Genomic DNA, 27309 nt, shown 5'->3' with positions numbered 1-27309 from the left:
AGCTGGGGGATAATTCCTAGTGGCAGACACAGAGTGTAATCAGTCCTCAGAAGCAGAAGTATCAGATCCTGTCACTGCTGCAAATTAAACATTTCCAAACTGCATGTTTTTCTACTCAATTTTGTCTGAGTCACCATCAGTAAGAGAGGCGTAGGACTGTCATAACACTTTAAAAGTCAAATTGGGTTCAGTGCTTCCCAACTTTTATAGATAGAAAAAGAGTTGCTCCAATGCTTCATTGTTCATACTGCCAGCATATATAAAACTATCGTCACGATTAGAAATTAGAGTTTAATTTGTATAATTTTGATCATGTATAACAATACCATTTCTAATCACGACAGTACGAGGACAGAAATCTTGCAACTCTTCCAGGCGATGCTGAGCTGGGCGGATCTGGCAATGTGGACACTGTGTGGTCATGGTGTTGAGTGAAAGGTCAGAGGAAAGCATCAATGAAGTCAGAAGTCTTTCGACCAGTCCACCAAAGCGTGATAAGTCGAACTTTAAGTCACTCAAATTTAGAACTGTCTAGTATTTCATAAGGAAATAAATGCAAGGATGTATCCAGTCTGCTCAGGTGTCTCGCCTGATCCCTGAAACGGGAGCCAAACCTTGTGTTGGCAACCTCCACACCAGTCTAAACTGCTTTCCATGCCCCCCTCTCACGTGTAAGTAAGCGATCGGACGAATCTCAGCTGTGACCGGGTTACATGTAAGTCTGCAATATGGGAAACTGGGTGTCAAGCAGTGAAATTGTGAGTAAAGACACTACTGGAAGCCTACACATTAATACGTCAGTAGAGTCCATGAAATACCACGCTCTAGTGAACTAAAAGCAGCTCTGACAGTTTTGCTCGTACGTTCACATCGCAGAGAGATTGAGGCTCGGCAGGAAAAGCAATTAACCTGATCACTTTCCCTGTTTTCCAAACCAAGCTCCTCAGCATCCAAATCATTCAGTGATATGCGGTCACACACACAGCCTAAAATGCATGAGTCCCCACCGGCTAGCAGTCCCCTTTAGTCTAACATGCTCAACATGTTGCGCAGGAGGCGGTCAGATCATGTTGCGTTATAGTTCCATATACGATTACAGCAGGTGTCACAGAGAGCTGTGCATGCGTGTGTTTGCGTATGTGTGTGTTTATGCGTGTGCATGGCCTCATTAACCTGCTGAGGAGCCTCAGGGCAAAATGTTTGTTCTTAACCAGCTGACCCAGTCAATCTTCTGTGCTGAACTAAACTTTGCATGCTTGGGATTAAAGTAACTTGCTGGGTGGAAAGGTTCCAGATCACAGGCTGTTTCTCCACAGTAATGATACACTTGAGTGGCTCAAATATCTAATCAAATGATCACTTGATTGTTGATTAATCAACTTGTAGCCACTTTTGCACTTTGCATCTTCCTGATCCTTCAGAGCATCGTGTGTGTGCATTCTTGTTTTTGATGCCTCGTCAAGACAGCTTTTAGGATTGTCACAAACGGCTGAGAGACCAGCAGGCCTCAAAGGGACCAAAGGTCAATTCTGATAAGGGAGAGCGTCGTATCTTGATGGGAAATTGGTTCAAGATAATGATCAAGCAGTAACTGGAAATGTTTTCAGAATTTGAAAACAGGAAATGAAAACTAATGAACACGTATCAAAGTGTACTACAGTAGGTGTAAATAAACTAGGTGTCATAGATAATTATCAAATTTTTTATATGATATGGTATACAGTACATAAAAATGCACAAATGACAATTTTGTGATGTAAAAAATTTTTATGAAAAATATTTTGATAGTTTTTTCTACTTTTATTGTGCCACTTATGCTACATTATTCAACTTTAAAAGTAAAATGCTGCAATAACCAGATAAATTTCTTTAAGAATCTTTTGATCTTAAATTACACCTGCTTCCAGTTAGAGAACTTCAGTTGAGTGTAAATAAAGTCTAGCTTTTCTGGAGGATGTGTTTTTTTTTGTTTGTTTTCTTTATCTACAGCTGTACTTTGCAGCAAGGCAACAAAGAGCAACAACGGTGACATTACTGCAACCGTGTATTTCCGAAGAGTTAATAAAAAGAAAATGTGAAAACTGGTTCAATAGTCTGAAAGGAACTCTGCGCTGCAGGAATCTGTGCCAACTACTTTCTGTGCTACATCTGACAACAACCTCTTAGATCCTCCATATGTCTGGACTAAAAGGTAACATTGAAACAAAAAAGTATTTTTTGCTGCAAAAAAAAACCTTGTGAAAGTGTGAACATTATCTTTTAACACATTGAGGGAAAATGGATTGTGATTGGATGAAACAAAATTTCACTTTTGGCCATAATCCCAAACTGTTAGTTTGACCCACATACTGCTCATATCTAGCATATGTAGTGCCAGCATTATGACATGGAGTTACTTATTTTTTCAAGTTGGATAAATTCATGAACCTTTCTAAGTATCAGTCAGTTTTGACCCACATCCTTCAACATATCTCTGTTAGGAGACACAAAAAAGGGATTTCAAAGTCGCTTTGAGTCAAAGCATCTGTCAAAAATAACAAAACAACAATTTCATGATGAGGAAAAACAAATCTTTTGAATAATGTAACCAAACTAAGGCTGACAGAAAATCTGCAGCATCACCTGAAGATGACTAGACATAACTTCACATTCTCAGAGACTTTGAAAGTTTTTACAAAGTGGAGCAGTCAAATATGGTCAACATTTAGCATCCTTGCAGTTTTCAAGACTCAACATTTGAACTTGGCTATATGCAACAATTAGTATTCAGTTCAAAGATTATAAGTCAAGTGGGTGCGAATTTTCACTCACTAAATATATTTGTCGGTGCAGGACGTCTATTTATTTGTAGATGTTAAACAAACATGCTGACGGAAATGACTCCCGTTTAGGGACAGGATAGAAGCCGCTACAGATGAGGAGTTAAACATGTAAACACATCTGACTGCTGTTGGTTTTAGAGCACGAAAACTCACATGCTTGCACACAAACATGGTGGCATAAATAACCATGTACCAGCTTCTGCTCCTGACATCCCTGCACGGAAAACCAACCTCTCAGTTTACATGGATCGTGTCTCATAACATTTCCAACCAATCCATTAGCTGCTGAGAGGAGATCAAAGGTCACGTCTTCCATATAATCTCGCTTTTTAAAAAAAATCTTTCTTCACATTTAGCTGCTGTCACCTTTCATTTCAGCCTTTTCAGGGCACAGAGATTGTTCAGGTTGTCGCATATGAGCAACGCTTCCAAACTGAAAAAGTAGGTTTGAGATAAGTTGTGAGACGGGTTTAGTTACATTACCAGTAGATTCAGGGGGTGAAAGACACACTGAAAGAAAGTATCAAAAAGTTGGAACTTGTTCAACTAAAAGTATTTCACTGATTGCTATGGATACATCTTAATCATAGGAGTAGAATGGAATTGAATATAAATATCCTTTATTATCCCTTAGTACTAGGGATATTTTTGTTTGTGTTTGTGTTAGTGGATGTGTTTTCATGATACGAAATGCTGCTTTATTTTTAAAATTACAGATGCTTGTGCTCCTTTAGGAAGGTGAATCTCTACCCGAGTCCCAGATCTTTTGGTCCCATTAAATCTGACTCGCCTCTTTGTTCCTAATTTCTGCATTTTTCTGGTTACTCATCTGTACAAGCTGGTTATGTGGACTGTACCACAGATTCTTCCACCAGAGGTATTGACCTCTGCACCTCATCCAGTCTTAAAATGGCTCTTTGTCGTACTCTTTGGGTATTTGTGTTTTGGTTCTCATTTGAATTTGGTTAGGTTTTTTTAGATTTACCTCTCTTTGTATTAGTTATTTTACATACGGTTCTCTTGGGTGTATTTTTCTGTGTTCATTATTCTTAACCTTTCCCTGTTAATTTGTATATAGATTTCTTCTCTGTTTTCTCTAATAAGTCTGCCTTCAGTCCCCTGCATAGATTCTCCTCCCACTGCACTCTGTTGAACGTACTCACCTGGTCTCCATGCCACAATCACATCACCTTGATCTCATTCACTCCCTGCTGAATTCTTGCATTTTTCTGAAACGCCCATGATCTGACTCCTGCGTGTTTTCTCTCCGTGCTCCGTAACTTCTTTCATCATTTATGTGTTTTTTGTGTGTGTGTGTGTGTTGAATATTGCAATGACAATATTCATTAATATTAACTACCATTATCTTCACTACTCACTGTCTTTTCCACCATCACACCGACTTCTCTTCTGGAACCTTTTGATCTTTAAAGACTTTAAAGACTAACTGTGTAGCAGCTGTTGGCATGAAGTACAATTAAAGTCCTTCCAAATTACCAAGTATTTTATTGGTGCACAAAAATTTATTGCACGGCTCCTGAAGTATTACATCATATTGCATCCGAGAAGTAATTTACAAATGCAATTATGCAGACACTAAAAGTGCACATTGCACAATCCCCTAAAATATGTGTAGCTTTAACATAATCGCAAAAGATTTAGGGATGTGAAGATTTTTGCACAGCTTGTATGTGACAAAAGCCATGCAGCCACCTGTCCATTTTATGTCAAGTGTTAACTAAATAAACTGACAGGTGAGCTGTGAGGTTCTGTAATAGCTGGATTTTTGCCACTGCAACAGAAGTCCAAAAATAACATTCCTGCTCAGGAGAAATAATTATATTTTCGTTTACAGTTGCTTTATTGCGTTGCCATTTTGGCGCACATACACGTCTGACTCGCATTCTCCCTGCTTTGTTACCTCCTGTTTGCCTTATTTGTTATAGCGACCAGCAGAAAGTCCATCAGATCGTGTCTTTCGTCAAATTAAGCGAGTCTCTTGGAGGAGGATGAGACAGGAAATTGTAACACTCTTCATTAAGGAGAGCAGTTACTATTTATGTGGCGACGACAACTCTGCCTCTGCGCCCATGGGAGAGACCATCCCCAATATCTGCACTCAATAATGGATACAGGTTGCTATTTATACAGCAGTCCCTCCACACACTTCTATTTTCTCTCTGACTGTCACTTCGCCAGCTCTCATAATAATTATAGCTGTTGGCCATTATGAAAAAGCTGTTACAGAAAAAGTCAAGGACTCTGCAGAATGCATAAGCTGTTACTGAAGAGACCGAGGTGTGTAGGCGGCTCCAACCATGGAGCTGTGTCAAGATGCACTCTGAAGCTTCTGAGTTAGAGATAGAGAGTGATGATAAAAAACATTTCCAAAGAGAACCCAGTCAAACTGCAGCAAAAAAATGTTTAGTTACAGAGAATAGAGACCCATTTCATTGAGCAAATCAGATAAAAGACCTATCTGATTTGTTGATTTCAAGACGTCTTGGTTCAGTTCAGTGACTGCAAGAAAAGTCGAAAAGATAAAACAGACCGATGCAAGACGTAACCATTACTATTTTAGAAGAAGAATTCTGCATAATTAAAAACTGACTGAGGTTTTCTGAATGCAGTGATTCTTTCTTATTCAAATTACAACAAATAAATCAATACTCTTGCAAGCTGATCAAACTGTTTTGCCCATTTTTTCATTTCCATAAAAAAAAAAAAAAACATTTACAGCAGATGCACGGCATGTTGGAGAGCTGATTTAAGCTTTAGATTAAATCACATAAAGCTTGTTTATATTTTTAAAATAATTTTAAAAATCTGGTAAAAAATAAAAGAAACAAAGAAAATATTGTTTAAAATGCTTCTGTTAAATGTACTAAGCATGCTGATTCTGGTGAGGAATAAATAAAGCCACTAAAATGTTTAGAATCACACAGTTTCTGAGCATTTTAGAAAACGTTTACTCTGTTCATACTCCAGACATTTAGTTTATTGTGCCCTGGACTCTTGTAGTAAGATCCAAAGAGCTTAAGGGCCTGAAAATAGTTTAAAATCTGCCACTTCATTGTCTACAATTGGAGAAAATTCAAAGCAATGGTAAATACACCCAGCTCTGGTCATCCAAATAGGTTCACCCTGAAAGTAAACAGTGAGATGCTAAAATAATTCTGCAAAAACCCTTAAAAATGACATTGTGGGGCCTGCTGGAGGCTTTCACTGTGGTTGAAATGAAATGTCTGAAACATCGGAAAAAGACTACATGATCTCTCCATGCAACTCTCACTCGGAAGACAGATTTGTCCTTCAGAAAAACATGTTCAGAGTGAAGTTTGTCAGAAACAACGTGGACAAAAACACGGACTTTTGAAACAATGTTTGTTATTTCAGATAGGTCTAAAACTGAATTATATGGACACCAAAACAGAAGAGATGTTTGACATAAATCTACAGTAATGCAGCATTAAAGGGACAGTACCTCATATCAACAAAAAAGTATAGAGTTGGAGGCGTCATGTTTTGGTGGAGTTTGGCTACAGTAAGACCTGACCACTGCACACAATGAATCTCCTTGAGGAAAATGTGAGACCCATCTATTAAAAAATTTAAGTTGAATCAGAACTGCACCCTACAACTTGACCATAGTCCAAACATACCAGTAAATCCACCAGAGAGTGGCTTAAAACTATGACGTGAACCAGCGGGTTGACTTTATATGCAAGAAACGACTAAAAATTAAAGTGAAGAGTGATTCTTGTGTCAACACTGTCGAAAATACAATGTTGACAATTTCTACTCAAATATTCAGAGCCGGAGCAAGACGTTGGCGGCAAACAGCGTCCTCTGCTGGTTAAAACTAGAAACAACAGGAGTGCGCTACCTGACAACAGGTTTTTTTTCAATAAAGTTTGCTTTGTTTGCTTTCTCAATCAAACATGGCCGCCTTAGCAACCGCTCTATTCGATGATGAACAGTTCACGGCAGATTTTATCGAGGTACATTTCTTATTTTCTTTGAAGCACAGACAGTGTGTTGCTTAGTAGATATTGACAAAGTTGCTAAACTGTCAGTGAGTGCTAACGTAAGAAAATATATGACTATCACGATATATACTGTAGTTTGTGGAAAAAAAATGCATTTTTAGCCGTTCGTCATTATTTAAATAAAGTATTTTGAGCAAACTGCATGACGTTTAGGATAGTAAAATTTACTACGTTCACTGTAATAGTCGTACGCTCATTTGTTTTTGTTGTTTTAAAATGAATTTAGGATGAGCAAGAATCTTCTGCCCCCACTACCACTGCGTCTTACACGGTAAGAAAGCAGGAAAGGCTGAACAGGGAGGAAATCGGTCGCTTTCTGCGGGAGGCAGAGAGGAACAGTAGGTTGTGAGTGAAATTTGATTTAAATTTTGTAATACAATGAAGGATAAATCAAATCACTTAAAGCCTAACAGATATATAAAAGTACCACTCAAAAATTATTTCATCCACCCAAAACTATTTAGTTCATCACATATATAAAATTTTTCTATATACTTTATACTGACTTAACTAGACTCAATATTGGATGGATGGATACATACGATCTTCAGCTAGGTCAGTAATCTAGACTGCTGTCTGCAATTTGGGAGCCTGTTGTTCTTAAAGGGACATAGATTCATACCCTGTGATTTAGAAACACATTTAACAAGGAGTTGAAACAAGAACAATCTGTATCTCTGCCCTATAAATGTAACCACTGACTTAAAAGTCGGTTATTTGCCTTTTGCCTGACAGGATTGAAAAATTCGAGAAAGAGAGAGCTGTGACTGTTCTGTGCAGAAAGAATGCCTGGACGGATGTCATTGACGAACTTGAGGAATATGAAAAAATATTACAGAAAGATAGGTTTGCTCAAAGTAAGTCATTTATAGCCGATTTTCCTTTTGTCACATTAATAGGCATCTGTTTCACACTAGGATGTGCAGTCAATGTGAAAAAGAATGGATTGCTCTTGTAACGAAATAGATTTAACACTTCAGGAAATAAATCCTTTATCAGCTCCTTCGTCATGGTAAAGAGTATGTGTACAAGCGGTTAGAAGTAGATTGGTAAAACCGTTCATCAGTAATAGTTATCTGAAGCTGCAATTTGTGTAGACCGTGAATTTAAATGTTGACGTTCGTAAAGTATCTTCAATGTGCCTGAAACTTGCAGAAACCCGGTAAAGAAACCAGACTGTTTCAATATGCTATTGTACAGCTTTAACTGAAATATAATATCATGCCTTTTCTTCAGAGATGATCCTTCAGAAACAGCTAGTGAAGATCAATAATGGTGTGAAGAAATTTCAGAAACACCTAACTGATGTCAGGCCGTCTCCTGAATGTGAGATTTTTATTTCTTCTTGTTAAAGAACCTGCAACTCGGTTGTTGTTGTCCATTACCTAGAAAAACTTATAGACATTATTTTTTTTGTCATTATTAATATTAATATTTGAGCTACTTTCTGGGTTGATATGTGAAATAATATTACAAGTTAAATAATTGAACCTCAGAATAACATACGCAGTGTCAGTGATGTGAAAATTAAAGTCTTTTGGGACAGTTTGTTGATATTGTTTCTGCAATTTTGTTTGTATTTCCAGTGATTGGAAGACTTAAAGAAATAATGTTAGATGTGGAAATGTCGATAAATACTCTAAAGGAGGAGCAGTGTTTAAGGTAAAAAGATTTGCTAAACATTCATCTTTACACCACTTTAGCCTGGAAAATGGGGGGCGGGGGGGGATATTACCTTTTATGAATGATGTTATGTAACTGCGTCCTTTACAATCTTTCATAAACTAGTATGAAAGCCACAACATTCACTCGGTATACACAAAAGAAAAGTGTGCATCTTATGAGAAACAAGTTTAAGAATATCAAAGAATGTTGGGAAGTAGAGAAAATAGAAATAAAAAAAGCTTAATATATAAACTGAGATTATTTGTAGTGAAATGAAATTACTATAAGGAATCAAACCTTATGTTTCATGCTTTCTCTCAGCTTTGAGAAATATTCAAAGGAGGAGCGGATGTACAAGAAGGAAGTTATTGCTTATGAGAAGAAGTTTGAAAACTGGAGTCTTCTTGTCAAGTCAAACCCTAAATTACCTGCGTTGAAGGTTTTCAATTTACACCATTATGTTTTTTCTTTGTTGTTTGTGACACTCACTTAAATAAGGAAAAAGGGTGACGGGCTGTTTTTTTTCTTCTGTTTTCTTTAAGATCAACCCCTTCCACAAAGATCTCCCTGCCGAGGTCAAAGCTCTGGAGGATTTCCTGCAGAAGACTGGAGGTTCTCATGGAGGCTGGGACCAGTTTGATCACCAAGCGTTCTTAAGAGTAAGAAATACAAAGTCGCTTCGTTAATTACTTATTTATTACTTTTGACAGTTTTAGTGGAGCGACTTTTTTGTTCTAACAATGACAGGTCTGGATCAAGCACGGTGGGCGGTCGTCTTACAGAAAAGAGGCCAGACTCTACCTGCCGAGCAAAACAGAGGAGGAGGTCCAGCAACACGAGGACTGGCATCAGAAGCTGCTTCACCTGCAGGACCAAAAGAGAGAGGTGGAGAAGAAATGTGGCCAAGCATGATGTTAGAGTTTAGCGGAAGTAACACTTAAGCACTACTTTGTAATTAATTAATTTCAACAAACTTCTTTTTTCAGGGTTTGGCATGTGTCATGCGTGAGTCTTTGCGTTACATGTATTTTGTCCAGTTTTAACAGTTTTCTTCCGTCCCACCCAGGCTATTCAACGCTGGAAAACCAGTAAAGAAAAAGAGCGTCAGACGAGGATCCACACTCAAGAGGAAATGGAGGAGGCACAAAGCAAAGAGAGGAAGACCAAGAACTTGGCTGAGCAACAGCAGTGAGCATCAATGGCTGAATAAATTCAGATCAGAAACGTTTCAAATTTGACTCACGCAAACTGTTTGACTTAAGTTAAGTCGTTTATGTTTCAGGACTGAGGAGGAGAGGATGGAGGTGGCACGGTGCCTGGAGGAATGGAAGAAAAAGAAAAAACAAAAAGAGGAAGAAGAAGGAGAGCAGAAACTGGCTGAGGAGATTCGCAGGAGAAGACAAGAAAAGGTGCTTAGCGGTTCATATTTTGCCATCGAAACGTTTTTTTCTAACTGCAGCACTGCTTTTCGTAATCAAAATCACATAATATGAGGTTGCTTTACTGGGCAGATGCCTATTTTTAACAAAATGATCTCTGTTGATCAGGAGGAGCGCCGCCGCCAGCTGGAATTAAAGATGGCCCTTGAGGAGCGTCTGCGATTGAAGCGCGAGAAAGAGGAGGAACAGGAGAAGAGAAAAAGAGAGAAGGAACAGAGGGAAAGGGAGGAGAAACGAAGAGAGGCAACGAAAGTCATCAAAAGCTTCAGTGAAAGGGTATCAAGTTCTAAAGTCTTAGAAATACATGAAAACAAAAGATAAGGCTTAAGTTTTTGCTCTCAAATTCAGACTTTCTCATTAAATTACTTGCAGTAAAAAGCGTTCAGACAATACACAGCAGGTTCCTTTGAGCTCAGCGAGAAGAAGGTGTGATATCAACTTTACTTTGCAAAATACATAGTTTGATTGCACCTTGGCAGGATCTTCACAAGGTGGAGGCAAAGCTTCATGAGAGGCAACTGAGGGAAAAGGAGGAAGAGGAAAGACAGAAAAGAATCATAGCTAACCTGAAGGAAAAGGTGCAGTGACCAGTCTGAAAGATTTCAAACTAGATTTCAAACTAGATTTCAGTCATTAGTCTCAGAGAAATAATTTGTTTTTCTTCTTCAGATGGATGGTCATGTGAACAGAGACCCCTCCCGGCTGATTCGCCCCACTAAAGGATGGGAGGAAAGGATGAAACACATTGAACCTTCAGGACAAGGACCCATGCTGCAGGTGTTCCACAGGTCTGGACCTGTAGACTTGACTTCAAGTTCTGATAAGTAACATTTAGGTAATTACATATTTTACTATTTTTATTCCAGAGCCATCCCCTCTTGGAGACAAGGGCTCTGATGTCACCATGTCCTGCAGTTTTCCACAGTTTCCGGAACCTCTTTTTGACTTAAATTTGTTTTGTTGTTTTGACACTTTTGTTGTTATGGTAAAGTATTTACAAATAAAATGTACAAATCACAGAAATATGACCTGCCCTGGGTTGATGTATGACAAAAAATACTCTGAAATAGATTCAAGATTAAAGTCCAAGCAAAAAACAACAACAACAAAAAAATTCGTTAACCCACCTATACTCAATGAATTACGATAGCGATAGCGGTCAATATCACAAATACAGTCCCCATAACTTCAACCCCTAGGATAGGCTTTTATTTTGAAAAGCAAACGCACCGGAAAAGATTCCCCATAGGTGCGGAAACAAAGATGGCGGAAGAAGAGAACCAGTTTGAAGAATTTGAGCAGATAGACTTTTTGAGAGACCGACATGTCCGATTCTTCCAGAGGACCTTGCAGGTGTTACCTGAGCGGTACGCGTCGCTGGAAACAACCCGGTGAGTTCGCCAGAGGGCTCATGGGAGCTCTGGTTACTGTGGTTTGTTGGGGAACTGAACAGCAGAGGAGCTAGCTGTGATTCATTAGCCCTCAGTTAATTAAAGAAAACTCATCTTAGCCTTTATTTAACCATTCAGGTTTTCTGGGTATGATTATATAGCAGCTTTTCTTCCTGATGGAATGAGCCTGTTTCCAACTATGTCTATGTTAACGTCTATCATTCAGTGAACCCTAATTTTCAGCTTGGTTTGCATCTATATTGTTTCTTAAACAATATATATGAGCTATAAAACATGTTGATATGGGGACTTAATAAACGAGCACATTGTAAGATCAACTGCTTTCATTCCAGGTTATCTATTTTATTCTTTGCCCTGTCTGGTCTGGATGTATTGGATGCCCTGGAGGTGGTGGATAGTAAAGTGATGATTGAGTGGATTTACTCACAACAAGTGCTGCCCACCCAGGATAGTAAGTGTTAAGTCTATTTTTATGTGATTGTATGAAAATTTTATTTTCATTTAATTGCAACGACGTGAGATGAAATGATTTGCAAAGTCGGTTTATGAAAAATAAATTTCCTCCAGAAAACTTGCTTAGCCCGGTGACAGGGTGCAGAGGCAGTCATTCATCCAGCGGCTTGTTGTGTTTTTGAGTTAAAACATGTTTAAAATTGACAGTAAATTTGAAAATACCACTTGATAAGTATGTGCTATTGGAAGATTAACACCTGAACACCAACTATAAAGTCTGAGAAGAAGTAAACATTAAAAAAAAATCTTAAATAATGAATACTTAGCCTGGTGGGGCACAAGTAAAGCCTGGTGGCCCGCCAGGCTTTTAATATGCTGGGGGAAACTTTAAATGTATAGAGTGTATTATTATTTTTTGTCATAGCTTAGTAACAGTATTGATAATGTTAATGCTTTGCTATTCCATACTTTGCTGAAAATGCTTTTCAGAATAAAATAATAATTTGGATAGATTCAAATGTGCTATTGGTAAAAATCTATGTTGTATTTAATTAATCAGTGATGGCAGGAGAGAGGTGGGTGGACTGATTAGGGCATCTTGTGTGGTAATGCAGAAGCTGCACCAAAAGTAAAATCTCTTGATTTTTCTTGCTGACCCTCACGTTTAGTGGTGAGATGTTGACCTTGACTGGAAGAACAGGATCCTAGAAGCATGCTGTGTAAATGAGCTTCATCCTAGATGTTTCCAGGCGCGGATTTTGATCACCGAGTGTAAAAGAATGATTAAATATCAAAGTGTTGTCACTGAATAAGAGGCCAAGTACGGAATTTCTGACATAGGGATGCTTAGCTCCGTCATCTCAGTTTGGACTGCAGCCTCTGCTCCCCCTCATTGATTGGAGGCAAATGACGTGATTCTGGCACTCTATACTTTTTTGTAACCCGTTTGGAGGTTTTTCTGGGCGTGTCCAGAAACACGGCACATTGAGAACTAGCTGGATCTAGACTCAGCCTGTGGTTTCCTTCTGACTTAAGAACCTGTTGGGTTTCCTCACTGTGAGTTGAAGAATGCCTGTGAGGAGTGACATGTTTTCCCTTCAACACCTGTCACCTCATCGGCCAAACACTGATTTCACATTTTCTTTTTGATCCGGCTGGTGGATTTTAATTAGATTCAGTTAAGGTTTTCTTTCTTTATATAAAAAAATAAAATAAAAGAGGGAAAATAATTTCTGCTAATTATTTGATCAGTGTAGTAGGCTTTTGAAGGAATTAGAAAATTAAGCAATTAAATTTCTGTAATTTAAAATTCCTCTCCAACTTTTATCCGATTCTTGATAAAGGTGAAGAAAAAAAAGAGCATTAAATGGCAGCCTGTTGGTTGATGCGTTTAATGTCAAGTTTAGTGCAAGTTTTTAGTAATGGATAATTATTACACTTTTTTCAAATGCTGATTCTACTTTTAAGTTATTGTAAGTTAGTTTGTTTCACACTGAGGTAGTCGTCTTTGCATCCTCCGACTCGTCAAACTTTAAAGTCTGTCATGTTTCTTTTCCCACTCTGCAGATTTCCAGGCAGCTATTGGCCCTCAGTTGTCTGTAGATAACCCAGTGCATCCTTACAGCTGTTCATCAAAGAAAAGTTTGACTCTCAGGCTTTTAATGACTTGTTTTGGGACTGATATGTTATTTATTTATATATTTTTGCCTCCGACAAGCCACTCCATGCCATCTGTTGAGAAGCGCATTTCATTAATTATTGAAGACATCAATAGAGATGATGGAGGGATAGTTGTGCTTGATGGATTTCTGCAGCAGCCATATGTTGGGAGGCTGGCAGGCTTCTTCTCATTAGATCTGAGGGAAAAAACAGTTGAGAGACAAATGTTATTTACTAATGATTCATTAGTATGATAATCCCTTGTTTAGCAAACTATTAAGACTTACAGAAAGCATTTTGCTTACGTGGGATGTTAGTCTCCAGTAAAATGCAGGTGTTTGACTGAATTCATCTGTGTATACATGCAGGGGATTGACATCAGGGTTTCTGTATATGTTGGTGGAAAATAAAATATTTACTTTTCCTTCAGTACAGAGGACGGATGCCATATTTTTACCAAGTCTTGCATAAAGTTGGGTAGCAGGATGAGCTGTTGTAAGGCTGATATGTGATACATGAATATATTGGTCCATTCGTTGTTCAGTCATCGCATAGAAAATGTCAAAGCTTCTGTGATGTTGTTGTCATTTTGATGTGGCTTGGTGTTTCTGTCATGGCCAGAAGGTGGAAGCAGAGCACTCCTCTTTTCCTGTTGTATTGATGAGAACCTTTTCTGCAGGTCATACGATGAACAGAAGGGCTTTAAAACATAAATCAGAAGACTGATTTTGTTTTGTTTTTTTTTCCTGTCTCTTGTTCTGAATATTTCCATCATTTCTCATTTATTCCATCATTTCTCATTTCTGTCTGACCCATTACAGAATCCAACCTGAACCGTGGGGGGTTTCGTGGATCAGCACATATTGGGATTCCTTACAGCACGAAGGTACTACCGGAATTGTTTTTCAGTTTGAGTACTGTGGCTTTTTCTTTTTCAGTATCAGTTTCTTGATCATTTATTGCTTCAGTAGAATGATGCAAATACCATACCATAGAGTAGCAGATTTGTGAGTGCCAGCCTTGGAAAGCAACAGTGACCAATGTCATGAAGGGTATTATTAGAAATTAAAAAAAGAGAGAGAGAGATTTGCTTGTTTTTTGTCTCTCAAAAATGAAACTAAACAGGGAAGAGTCTACTCTTCTACGCCTATGGTGAATGTCATCTCCAAAATAGTCTGTGTGTGTCTGCAGCCATCAGCTGCATCTCTGATTTCCCTCTCGGTTGTTGTCCTCAGGGTCCAGGTGTGCTCCATCCGTACGACAGTGGCCATGTTGCCATGACCTACACCGGCCTGTGCTCCCTGTTGATCCTCGGAGACGACCTGAGTCGGGTGAACAAAGAGGCCATTCTGGCCGGTCTGAAAGTGCTGCAGCTGGAGGACGGCAGGTTGGCGCACACGTTCGCTCACTTTTGCACCTAAATCCTTATTTACTGTGGCATTTTCACTCTGACTCAAAAGCACCCGAAGCCATCTGAACGCAGATTTAACACGGTCTGACTGTAGCTTGCATTTGGGTGTTCTGTAGTTCAAAAGCAACTAAATATGTGAATTTGAGACACAATCTCCTGTCCTCCAGTAGCTGGAGCAGCTGCATGCTTTAGCGTGCAGATGTTCATGACTTCTCTTCTAAATCTTTGCTGAGGTCTTCTTCTCAGAAACGCACTGATTATGTTGAAGATCAGCTGATGATAAAATGTGCCAACATGGCAACTAAGGATGTGTGTAGACTAAAGGAAATGAACCGTTTCTTCTCCTCTGTTCTGACTTGAATGTTTACGCCTCGCTTCATGATGTTGTCCAAGTTCAAGCGCAACTTTTTGTGTAACTTAGTGGCCTGATGTACTGCGCTGCCATAAAAACTTTGTTCAAAAACCAAAGCAAAAGAAGTCCTTTGAGACGAATAAACGGAAATGACCGTTTATACCCTGCGGTTCAACGCTGTAATGAAGAGAGAAGCAATAAGCAGCATTGCATTGTGGCATTTGAATTAAAACTTCATTAACTTTAAATAAAAACATTGCTCTTAATGCCGCTGTAATGATCCCAAATGTCCAGTCCTGGCAGATTGCGGCCGTTGTTGAGATTGCGCTCTGGAATCGATCCCACCATCATTCCTTACAGCAGGTCTGTCCCAAAATGCCTGGCAGTGATTTTCCAGTCCAGAGGCTTTGTTTATAACCTCTATTATGGTAATCGAATTGCTCCAGGGTCCCTGAGGTGGACCCAGATAGTTACCCCAGAAACAGCCTGTCGTATCCTTGTCCTTTCTCTCCTCTATTTTTCTTTTCTTTTTCTTTTTTTCATAATGAATTGCTTATTATCATGGTGTTTTCTTAAAAACCTCACCATTATTCCACTCACTTGGAATAACAGGTCTGTCCCAAAGAGAGACCTGGGCGGCCTCTCTTTGGGACATAGTACTTGGGCGGTTAAAAAAAATTAGGGCTATGTGGGTTGGGTTTCATTTTGTTTAATAGATTTAAGCAACACATTGTAGTTGGACACTTGTGGCTAATTATTTCATATGTTTGTTAGTTTCGCACCTGAATTATTGGTCATTTACACCAAATAAAGTAGTTTTCAAACAGTCAGAACCTAAATCTGAAAGCATAAAACCAGAACCCAGACAGTTTTTTTTTTATGTAATTCTGCTTTTTTTTGTTTGTTTGTCTGGCTTTCAGTTTCTACGCCGTGCCAGAAGGAAGTGAGAATGACATCCGGTTTATCTACTGTGCAGCTTGTATCTGTTACATGCTGGATGACTGGTCAGGCATGGACACCCAGAAGGCCATCGAGTACATCCGGGGAAGTTTGGTGAGTGAGTGTTGACAGGTTAAATAAAGTGTGTCGCTTCTGATCCTCCTTCAGTGGATAAAAATAACAAGATGGTTCTGATGTGAACGCTCCCACAGTGGACACCAACCTTTCTTTTCTGCAACAAAAGAAGTGAAATTAAAATAAAAACACAGCCCACAAACTGTTACAAGGTCTCAGTTCATTTGCAGACAGTTCATTTATAATAATTAGAGAAGATGGAGTAATCTATCATCGTCTGAAGGCTGCAGCGAAGGCTTTTTTTCTGCATCAGTTGAAAAGAATAAAAACTGCAATTTTCCCAACTTTGTTGGCTTTGTTTGCATTTCTGGGCGTTAGACACATCAAAGCGCAGTATTTTCTCTTTCTCCTAAGCTGCACACGTCACCTGGGAAACTTCAGCGTGTATCGAGTTGAACATTTCAGAGTCCGTGTTGTTTTATGGGTGTGTTCGTATCATGCTTATTCGTATCTATTTGTGTCCTTTCGACATGGATACACAACAAAAGTCAGAAAATAAGTTTAGTTTGGTTTAGAAAAGTCATTTAAATTGTGACCTTAAAGCTTATTTTGGTAAAGCAGAAACTGCCTCACATGTCGAGATGGATCCATGCAGTAGCCATTTTTGCTTTAGTGTCATCAGAGCAGGAACAAGCTGGGAGTTATTTGTTCTTCCCGGTCGACTACCACCTCTAGCTTAGCTTGTATGTTTTGTCTGAAACTGTACAAAATAAACGCAGACTGTTTGCGTTTCTTCTGTTATTGTTTGTGTCCTGTTTTAACAAAAAGCTGGTTTAAACAGATGACACTCATGTATTGTCAATGCGGTAACCTTCCTCATTTAATAAAAGACAGAGAAAGGCGTCCTAGATTGCAAGTAGATTGTGCGAAATAAAAATTTCTAGAGATAAATCTAAAAATGGGTCATCAGTTTCTCAGAGATGTCTCTTTTTTTTTTTTCAAACAATAACAAATGTGAGGATGAGGAAGTGGCTGTATGTGATGCATCTTGTGACAAGCGCAATGTGTGGGAATCTTTTCCAACCACATCGATTACTTTGTTTTGTTTGGGGATTTTTGTCTTGCTTATTTTTTTTTAGAAAAATTGCACTGTAATACATAACGGTGTAATGTTATGTATTACACATGTTATGTGTTGAACTTTGCAGCTCTCTCTGATGACATTTCTCATTTTAGTTAGAGATGCAACAATCACCTGGCTAGAAAAGAAAATCTACCATTTTTTTCTTTCTTTGAACTGAGGATCAAATACTGCAGCATCTGAATGTTCTTCCTGTTAATTAAATAGATCAAAACTTAGGCTGATCGTAATAGAAGTTCAATCAACAGTCAACAATATTTGATCCACTTTCGAAGTCGGATAATGCATTAGTCAGATAAAGTTCAAGGTTTTTGAATCAAGTACAGAGTTACTATATTTATCTAGGAATGTATTACGGTTAAAATGATCCTAATCAGAGTCGATCAAAATTGCAGTAAGCATGTCGGAGTTCAAAGAAACCAAAAATCTGCATCTGACCTGTGTATCTTTAAAAACAATACGTCACTTTTTTATTTGTAGTAATTTTTTAAAAATATTATTTTGTTCTGGTGTGGAGTCTAACATGTATGCTGTGTTGTTCTTCCTCTTCAGAATCTCTGATTTGTGTCCACATCAATTATTATTGATTCAAATATCATTTCTAAATCTATTTTCTCCATAGTCGTATGACAATGCATTTGGCCAAGGAGCTGGGAGAGAGTCTCACGGTGAGTGCAAATATGTTAGATGTTATAAATGTAAAATCCTACTAAGTTTAAATAAGTAGAAGAAAGGACATGCACTGTTGCAACAAGTAAATTCTGAAAAAGTTTGATGATTTAAAAACATTTTTTGTTTTATTTCATTGAGTATTTTTTTTACTACAAACTATCCAGAACACATTATAACCAATATGTTGGGGGTTATACTTGTAAAAGGCATGAAAAAAAAACCCAGCTTATAAAGGATTATCTCTACAGATCTGTTGCTATGGATACAGCACATTGTTTTCAATCATTTGTCCCCCACTCCAATTAGACCTTGTTTTTCTTTTACGAAAGTTTTCACGCGACGCAACAAAAGCAGCACTTAGCAACATATCTGCATGACCTTGGTTGTACAGAGAAGATGAAATTCCTGCCAGCTCTGATGTGCTCTTAAAACACACATTTTTTTTTTTAAATTGCAACTGCTTCAAGGGGCAAATTTTATTGGATCTAAGTGATTTTCTTCTCGCTTTGAATTCGAGTTCTGTGATTAAAGGCTTCGGTGAGGCTGTGCTGAGCCTACCAACTCTCTAAAGGGCTGATTACAAATCAGCAGAGATGCTTAGTCGAGGCCCATTACCGGTCTACCCTTGAGGTGTGTGTGCTCGTTCAGTGCCAGGACCTCCCAGCGTTGCTTTGAATGTGCACAAGCACATTTTTCTGGGATGTTATGTCTGTGCAGTTATGTAGGTGAAACATGAAATTATAGAACCTCATGGGTCTGGGCACGAGACTGGATTTATGTATCCGATTTCAGTCCTTAGTGTATATTTATTACTTTTTTTGTTGTTGATGTTTTATCCGACTTCACTGATCCCAACACTGGTATCCATGGACGATGTTTCTCCCTGCCTAAAGGAAGCTGAGTTTAGAAAAACAAATTATCTGAAGCCACCAGGTGTTCACCCCTCACCTTAAGATTCTAGTAGAAACAATCCTTCAAGTGGATGTACAGTTTATTGCAAAGACATGTCTCCACATCTTTCTACATTCTTATTAAATACGTTGTTGTAACTTTCATGTAAGGGGGAGGTTAGGACCTCAGGATTAAATTAAAATAAAATAAAGTTTTCTTGCACTCCTTGTGAACAAGAATGCGTAATGTAGCAAAAGCAGAAGAAGTAGTTACATTTATGTTGAGTTGAAGTAAAAATAATTTGACACGTCATTATTTGACCGTTAACCAGAAAATTGGAAAAGTCTGAGAAATTATTAGAGATTTAAATGTGTGAAGCTGCACTTTCAATGTAATCTGTAGATTTGCGCAAGTTGAAAAAAGTTATTAGGAGTCACTTGTTTAAAAAACTGCTGATTTCCAAGAGCAAAGTTACTGGAATGTGGCTTCGGCTTGGGTACATCCTGGAAAAAGGTCCAAACTGAATTGGTTTGGTAGTTTTGGGACCAACCCAGGAACAAGGCAACGCTCAAGTTTCCATGAACTCAAAACTGCCAGAATGTCATTTCCAAGTAAAGCAAGTTTTACTTCCCCTTGGAGACAGAGCTTTATAGCCCGATGTGCCAATCATCGAGCTATTACGCCACAATGACAAGAAGTATGTTTGATGATTGAAAGTGGGGCGTTAAAACCTACTAACCCCTGTACCATCCTGTACCATGCTGCCATCACTGTGTTGGTGATGGCAGCATCAGGTTGTGGCAAGAATAAATAACAAACTTTGACACTGGGTGCATCAACAGCACAATAAATCCCACACACACGCATCTAAATTGGCCTTTGAAGAGATAAGAAATGCAAATATTAACTACCTAAAAAGTTTCCATCCCAAAAGCAACATCCCAAGCTTTTATGGAAATTAATAGAGAATGATTCAAAGCCGGTTGTGTTCCAGGAAGCAAACTGATTTAAATGAGTTTTGCCTTGAGGATTGATCAAAATTTCCAGCCTGAATTACACCAGAAGTTTGTTGATGACAAGTGGAAAAAAAATGGTGATTATATGTATTAGGGGTTTTGACTTGATTTAGATGAAAGAAACTAATCCCTACATTTGAATTGGCTGCTCCCAACTCTTGTTTTTAGAACGCCTTAAAGATGCATTTGTATATTTATTGTAATTATTAAAGACTGAGATATTAATACTCATAGTGAGCAGATGTGCGCCCCAGACTGCAGCTTTATGTGATAACTCGGTGACCTGTGTGCCAGGTGGTTGGACGTACTGTGCCATAGCCTCGCTGTGCCTGATGGGCCGGCTGGACGAGGCTCTGAATCCGAGGGAGCTGAACAGGATCCGGCGCTGGTGCATCATGAGGCAGCAGAGCGGTTTCCACGGACGTCCCAACAAACCCGTGGATACGTGCTACTCCTTCTGGGTGGGAGCTACGCTGGAGGTAGCAAACACTGAGATGTCTTCCTTCTTCGTCACATAATAAATCAGTGCCTGCTGTGTCTTACACTCTAAATTTACAGAAACAAGTTTGAGGTTTAAGCAGCCTTAAACCTCAAACTTTAATGTGGAGATTTGCTGAAACTAAAAGCTTCTGCTGTCATCAGTCTATAAATCCATTAATGTTTGATGTCCTTTTGGAGATTATCTTTTAATTTACTGATGGATTCAAAACTACGTCTATGAAAGATGTCTGAGAAAAATATAAAAGATTCTGGAAATCGGAATCAGTCAAGAAAATCCTGATTGGTACATCTGTAGTTCTTAAAATGTTTTCATTTGATGGGTTTTGTATTTTTCTCCAGCTCCTGGATGTGTTCCAGTTCACACACTTTGAGAAAAACAGGAGCTTCATTCTGTCCACGCAGGATCGTTTGGTCGGCGGCTTTGCCAAGTGGCCCGACAGCCATCCAGGTAAATGATGCCACTTGACTTCTACCGCCTACAGTAGAAACGCCATGCTGCATTTTTTTGTGGTTGTTGCATCCATAAAACACAAATGCCCAGTGTTTTTATAGTGCAGTAACAACCACAGGAGCAAAGCAGGCGCTGAATGGCGTGTTTAATGTCTGTGTAGCGCTTCCTAGTCATTTTCCTGTAGCTTCAAAGATCTCACATTAGGGACAAAACCGTTGTGGATCTAAGCAGTTTCAGTTCATTTATTTTCCTCTCTTTGAGCAGAACAGTTTGCGCCTCATCTTCCACAGGTGCAGTGAAACAGGGTGGAGCTGTGGTGGCCAGTTTTACTTCAGCTCAGTGGGAAAAGAATCTCCTGTAACCCTAGACTTCAGCAGTCGTGTTTTGACCTGCCCTCATGCTGGGTAATTGATGAGGCGATTGTTTATAGGTAGCCTGAGGAAACGGCAGACGGAGCTCCTCGTGTTACCACAGACAGACAGATGGGAGGACAACAGAAAGAACCGAGTCTTGTGAATGTAAATGAATAAAAGAGTTTTATGGAAGAAGGAAACAATAGTGAACAAATGTTTCCTTTACAGTGGGAACTGGGTTGGTTATTTGGATGTGGGACAATGGATGCATCAAAATGATTCTAGATTGGGGTTTTTTTGCGGGTGTTTTGTTGCTAGAAGATTCTTTATTCTGTGTTAAAATGTAGAATAAGAGACTAGAAAGCAAAAGATAGCAAAAGGTTTTAGTTAAAGCTCTTAAATTTCAATTGGAGAGACTGGTGTAGATTCTCAGTCATCCAACACGTCACAGAAAGCAGCCAGACTTCTTCTCTTGTTTCTTGATTTGCCTCACATCTAAAGTTTCTGTAGCATCTTGAAGAGAAGAACTGTGGAACAAAGAAAATTCACGTAATACTTGAATGTCTAGCTCTTACTCCTCAAGCTAAATGAATTTATCAAGACATACTTTTGTTTGTTTTGCCTTTCCAAAACTTGTTTTCCTCATTGAACATTTTTGTTTTTAAGTTGCTGACAAGAAACTCTGACCAGGTCTCGTAAGGATTGGTAGATAAGGGAAAAATGTATTATTTGCAATGTGTTAAGATATAAAACCATAAAAGACAAGTGTAGAAACTAGAGAGTTTTAACAACAAAGTAGATTTTTGAACAAGATGGTACCTGTCTGTCTGATATGTCGTTAAATCTGAAGGAAAATTACGAGTCAGAGGTGAGATGGTGGATAAATGTTTTGCTTTGCTCTTGTGTGGATGGCTGCAAAGATGCCACGGAGGAGAGGAGCATAAACATCCTTTTACTGACACAACTCATTAATACCCACAGTTTATTTTAAACTTGGTGTTTATATATGATTGTTGGCAGTGATGACTTCAATTTAGTCTTAAGTAATTGGTTTGTTAAAGCAACACCAAAGTTTGGCTAAAAGCCTATTTGGCTGCCAATGCTATTTATAGACTAGACTGGCTTTAAAAAAAAAAGTCAGATTAATGAAAGTCGGACACTTACAGGCCAGGACTTCATCACATCCGTGTTGAAGTTTCCCCCCTTTGCTGTTATGTCTGTGGCTGCTGAGGATGTTGACCTCAACAACACGTTTGCAAGTAGGTGTGAAGTGGAGGGTGGCGCAAGCCGCCCTTCATCCTCTCCAAGCACTCTGCAGCTACTTGATTGTTTCACATTACTTGCTTCTCCTGTGTCAGTCGTTTCCTGCAGGATGTGGCTGGCTCACTGGACGTCTCTAAAAAGTATCTCAATGTTAAACATGGATTGAAAGTCACTGTAATATTGAGGCCTTTTGAAACCACGTTCTCATTGGTGTAACTTTGAGTCCGAGTCCTGATGGGTGAAGCTAATGGTTCCGTGATGGTTTCTAACGTCTCTGTCCAATCATCTGTCGTTTCATTGTAATTCAATTACTGCTCCACTTACTGGCCTGTGGAGCTTTTATCCTCGTCCCGAGGGAGAGAGACACTGCTAGGGGCGAAGCAGCGTGCATTATTCACATGTCCTTAAAGGTTCATTACGACAAACTTACAAACCTTGGGACAGCTGAAGGGTCCAATGAGTTTATAGATTGAATCAATCAGCAAACATCCATTCTAAGTACCAACTCTGTCACGTTCAGGTGCTTCTGCAGGGACTCCTGCTATCAGCTCTGACCCGGTTTCTCCCTTTTTGTCCGTGGTTTCGTCTCTCCAGACCCTCTTCATGCCTACTTGGGGCTGTGTGGCCTGTCTCTGATCGGAGAGCCTGACCTAAGGAAGGTCCACCCAGCTCTTAACATCACCCAGAGAGCCTTTCAGCACCTCCAGCAGCTGCAGCAGACGTGGAGGGACAACACCGGCAGCTGCATCGGACGGCAGTGAAAGCAGGACGATTTACTGTGCTAACTCTGGAGCAGACGCCGTCTGCTGTCGGTCACCGGCCGAAGGCGGCTGGACTTCTGCCGGGTCTCAGAGATACTTGGCTGCTCAAGAAGTTTGAATTGTTTGGAATTGCGAGGATTTAAACACTTGAGGACCTCATTTAAAGTCCATCTAAAGCAACTTATTTGTTGAGCAATATATGCCACACCTCTTTGCTGCCTTTAAAAAAAAAAAAAAAAGAAAACAAGAAACAAGTAGTTGTTAATAAAGTTATGCGGTGCGGTTTGTGAAAATACAATATAATAATGTGCCAGAAAGTGTAATTCACTGCAGACTTGAACAAACGTCAGATGCCTCCATCTTTATTTTATGGCCTTTTTTTTTTTTAAATTATGACACTTTTCTTCAAAGATGTATTGCTTTACTTCCTTTTCTCTGCTTTGCTAACCTGCCTGGCGCTTCCGTCCGCACGTAGCTGCTGAATGTTTTGAGCCTCTCATGATGCATCAGGTCTTAGTGGGTCGTGACCTCTGGCTCCTCAGTTTGAAATCTGATATCCTCCCTACAGGTTTACTCCCTTCAGCTTCTCGCCGCAACGTTCTCCGGTTTCACCACTGCAGGCTTTAATTTTCAAAGATCAGGAGATTAAAATAAAAATGGAACTGGCTCGGGTGACATTTGAAATGGGGCTAAATGTACCTCGGCTGTTGATTAGTTGTGTATTTTAAGAAGATTATGGAATAGGATTCACTTGAAGCCTTTTTATAGGGATTTTATCTGACAGACCACGTCCTGCGTGGCTCGTAATTATGCAATGGAAGGAAAATTGTACAATGTTTTCAATATTTTTTCAGAAATCTAAAGTACGGAGCATTTCTCTGTGTTCTGTTTGTTTAGTTCCTCTTTGAAAAATGTGTTAATCTCCTTTATATTTGATGAAAAGCACCTACAAACATTGGATTCTCCATTGGATGCAGTTCTGGACTTTGACTGGGCCATTTTAACAGATCAAAGCGCTATGTTCCAACATATTTAATTGTACTTGTAGCTGTGTGTCAGCTTTCCTCCTCCTTTCCCCAAGTCTAAAGGGTTTTGCTGCCAATAAGAGGCTTTCATCAACCCTGACTAGTTTTATCATCCTTAGTGAAGTGTTAGGGTTTTAGCTTTGGTTTTTCCATCACATGTCGCCTTTTGCTTGTGAGCCTAAAAGTTCAGTTTTGGTCTCATCCGACCAGAGCCTTTTCTTCCACATGTTTGCTCTGTGTCAGACTCCGAACATGGCTTCTTCTGTGAGGATCACACATGTTCGGAGAAAAAGCTCATACAGATTGTCCCACCTGAGCAGTGGGACCCTTCTGCTCCTCCAGAGTCACACCGGGCCTCTTGGTTGCTGCCACGGTTTATTTTCTCCTGTCAGTGATCTTTTTTATTTTTTAATTTAGTTACTTTTGAAGGTGATTGGTAGCAGTATATTTTATTTAGGGGTGTCATAATTCAGATTTTTAAAAATATATATATATAATTTTGAAAACCGTGTAATTTTCCTTCCTCTCCATCAACGTTTGGTTGTAGTGCAAAAATTGTAAAAAAAAAAAAAAAAAAAAAAASRAGYATGAATAATTTTGTCAAGCGCTGTAAATCTCCCCTCCCAAATTAAATCCAAATCTCCTCTTATAAGCAGCAGTGTGTCAGGGAGGCTCCCCACGACCTCTGACCTAAACTCATTCACCTGCTTCCTCCTCCCCTGTGAGGTCGCATCCAGCTGGAAATCAACGGGGAGATTAGACAATGGCATCCTAACGAGAGGAAAACGGTTCTTTGAGCTGTTTGTTCGCGACTCCAGAAAGGATGCAGGATGAAATAAAAGAACAATGGCCATGACTGCACCTCCACATGTCGGGAAGCAGAAACGGCTTTACACGATCCCTTCTTAGCTGTTGATCGCCATCAGAACCGACTGTAAGAAGAACTTCTAGCTTTGCTTTCAGTTCATTCAGACTTCTATGCAGGTGTTTGAGCTGAGGTCCTAAACGGCGTTCACGACCTGGCAAAGGGAGTCTTTCCACCTTTTTGCCTTTACATCAGTCGTCTGTCTTGCAGCAAGGAAAACATTTCCAGCTTTCACACATCGCTGCTTGAAGCGACACCTTTTCTTTTTTTTTAATGAGGCCACAGTGTGAGGTAGCACCTGCTCCCCCGAGTTGACATGTGACGAGATGCTTTGAAAGCGTGTCAGAAACACAGCTGCCCGTCTGCTGCCTGTTTACCTGCAGCTCTTCTCCATGTGCAGACGCGCCTGTGACTGCGTTTAGGAAGACACACTGAGGCTGGCTCTGCTGTCAGGGGGGAAAAAGAAAGGGGAGATGTGAGGAGAGCTGAATGAATAAATAACGTGAGCCATCTATTATTAAAAGTAAGCTGTCAGAGGCTGGATTCGGCTCTTTGAGTCCAGACAAAATCCTCGGTTCTGGTGTGAAAACAATAGGATTCTTAACTAATGTGCGGCGTTATTGTTTATTTTGCACTGATCAGAAACAATTTCTCTTTCTCAAATAATGTTACCGTTTTTTTATTATGTATACATAATGCATAGAAACCATTACCACAAAACGCTTTGACATTTTTAAACATGTTGCTGAAATGCGTGGATTTTTTTCTATTTTAACCCTCTGTAACTGTTTTCTTTACCTATATGCTACAAGCCTGTTCTCTTTAGTTGAATATAAAGCTGACTGGATCACTGTAAGTAATCTGTTTGCTTCTTGGTTTCCTACCAAAATGATCCAGTTTGGCTTTTATTTGTCTGTGTACATAGATGAAGTCACATGGTGAAGCCACTTTCTCCAGCTTGCCTCCTTATTGTGCCTAATGGATTGTTTTCCGTCGCTGCTCTCTGAATGCTTTGCTTTCGTTCGCTTCTCTTATTGCCTACTTTAGATTTTTGCTTGGATCCTTCTACGAAAAATGACAGTGAATATCAAGTTGACCTACAAAGGAAGAGGGAAGTGCAACCTGGATATTTGTTTAGATTCTACGGGACGATATGTGTTGCTTACATGTGTGACGATCAGATATAAGTAGGCTACTCTCTGATTGGTATCGTCCAAAAATATGTTGGGATTTATTTTGACAGGATACTGAGTGGCACTTACCAGTGCTAGTAAATGATTATTTTAGCTCAGTCCCAGCAGCATGAAATAAAGACAGCACTGCTTTGTGCTTCCAAAAGCTGTGAAACGATTGTCCAAGAGATGCAGCCAAAACACCACATGCCGTTTTACGAAGCACTGCTATACATATTGTAACAATAAATTGTGTAACAAAGATAAAACATATAATGGAGTTTATTTTTTCTATGCTTTATAGAAATGTTGGTGTAGATGGATGTAAATGTCTATAAAGATGCGACTTCTGCTGGGGGGAAGTGACCAGAACGTCTTTACATCAGAAGAACTGGACCTGCAGGTGTCTGTGTGTGACGTGTTGTTGAAGTGCAGCTTTTCGAGTTTGGACTAATGCTGATTCTCGCTTGGCACGGAAATTGTATTTATGGTAAATAAAACGTGTACTAACTTTGACATTTGTGTGCATTTTGTGTTGTCAAATGGTACCTTGGAAAAGTAAAACCCTCGTGATGCAACCACAAACCTCAGAGTTTTATCGGAATATGTAGTGATGGACCAAAATGGATGGAAAGATATAAAATGATTTCAGAATGATCCTCGCTTCATGATGCTGCCACTGCCGTGTTTCACTATGAGGATGGTATTCAAGGTGTGGTTTCAATTAACCACACAACTAGCAAGAAACTAAGAGTTTTAACGTTCTTAAGTTGTTTTCTTAGATTATCTTCGTATTCTTTTTTTTTTTAGTTTCAATATCCACAATTATGATGTTCGTTGTTTCACAACTCATCTTTTCAAATGACTAAAAAGCGAGAAAAAAAAATACTGTTCAGTTTCTAAAAAAAAAAAGTAGGATAAT

The 27309-nt window shown here is 39.2% G+C and overlaps 2 protein-coding genes across 2 annotated transcripts; both read left to right on the top strand.

Annotated features, from left to right (window-relative positions):
- Nucleotides 1–6721: 6721 nt before the first annotated feature.
- On the top strand, nt 6722–10974 carry ccdc112 (coiled-coil domain containing 112). Its single transcript, XM_008418431.2, has 14 exons — nt 6722–6823; nt 7098–7216; nt 7607–7728; nt 8108–8197; nt 8458–8533; nt 8858–8975; nt 9079–9195; nt 9284–9421; nt 9603–9724; nt 9819–9945; nt 10084–10251; nt 10455–10553; nt 10645–10763; nt 10842–10974. The coding sequence occupies exons 1-14, from the start codon at nt 6764–6766 to the stop codon at nt 10870–10872; spliced, it is 1506 nt and encodes a 501-aa protein (XP_008416653.1). The 5' UTR covers nt 6722–6763; the 3' UTR covers nt 10873–10974.
- A 66-nt stretch (nt 10975–11040) lies between these two features.
- Nucleotides 11041–26903, top strand: pggt1b (protein geranylgeranyltransferase type I, beta subunit). The gene is made up of 9 exons (XM_008418430.2): nt 11041–11366; nt 11720–11838; nt 14321–14385; nt 14735–14886; nt 16183–16315; nt 18040–18085; nt 20291–20475; nt 20837–20945; nt 23159–26903. The coding sequence occupies exons 1-9, from the start codon at nt 11239–11241 to the stop codon at nt 23323–23325; spliced, it is 1104 nt and encodes a 367-aa protein (XP_008416652.1). The 5' UTR covers nt 11041–11238; the 3' UTR covers nt 23326–26903.
- The last annotated feature ends 406 nt before the right edge of the window (nt 26904–27309 follow it).

Source organism: Poecilia reticulata, linkage group LG9 (genome assembly GCF_000633615.1).
Source record: "Poecilia reticulata strain Guanapo linkage group LG9, Guppy_female_1.0+MT, whole genome shotgun sequence".
In the NCBI taxonomy this organism is placed as follows: Eukaryota; Metazoa; Chordata; class Actinopteri; order Cyprinodontiformes; family Poeciliidae; genus Poecilia; species Poecilia reticulata.
This window is presented reverse-complemented; position numbering and strand designations above follow the sequence as displayed.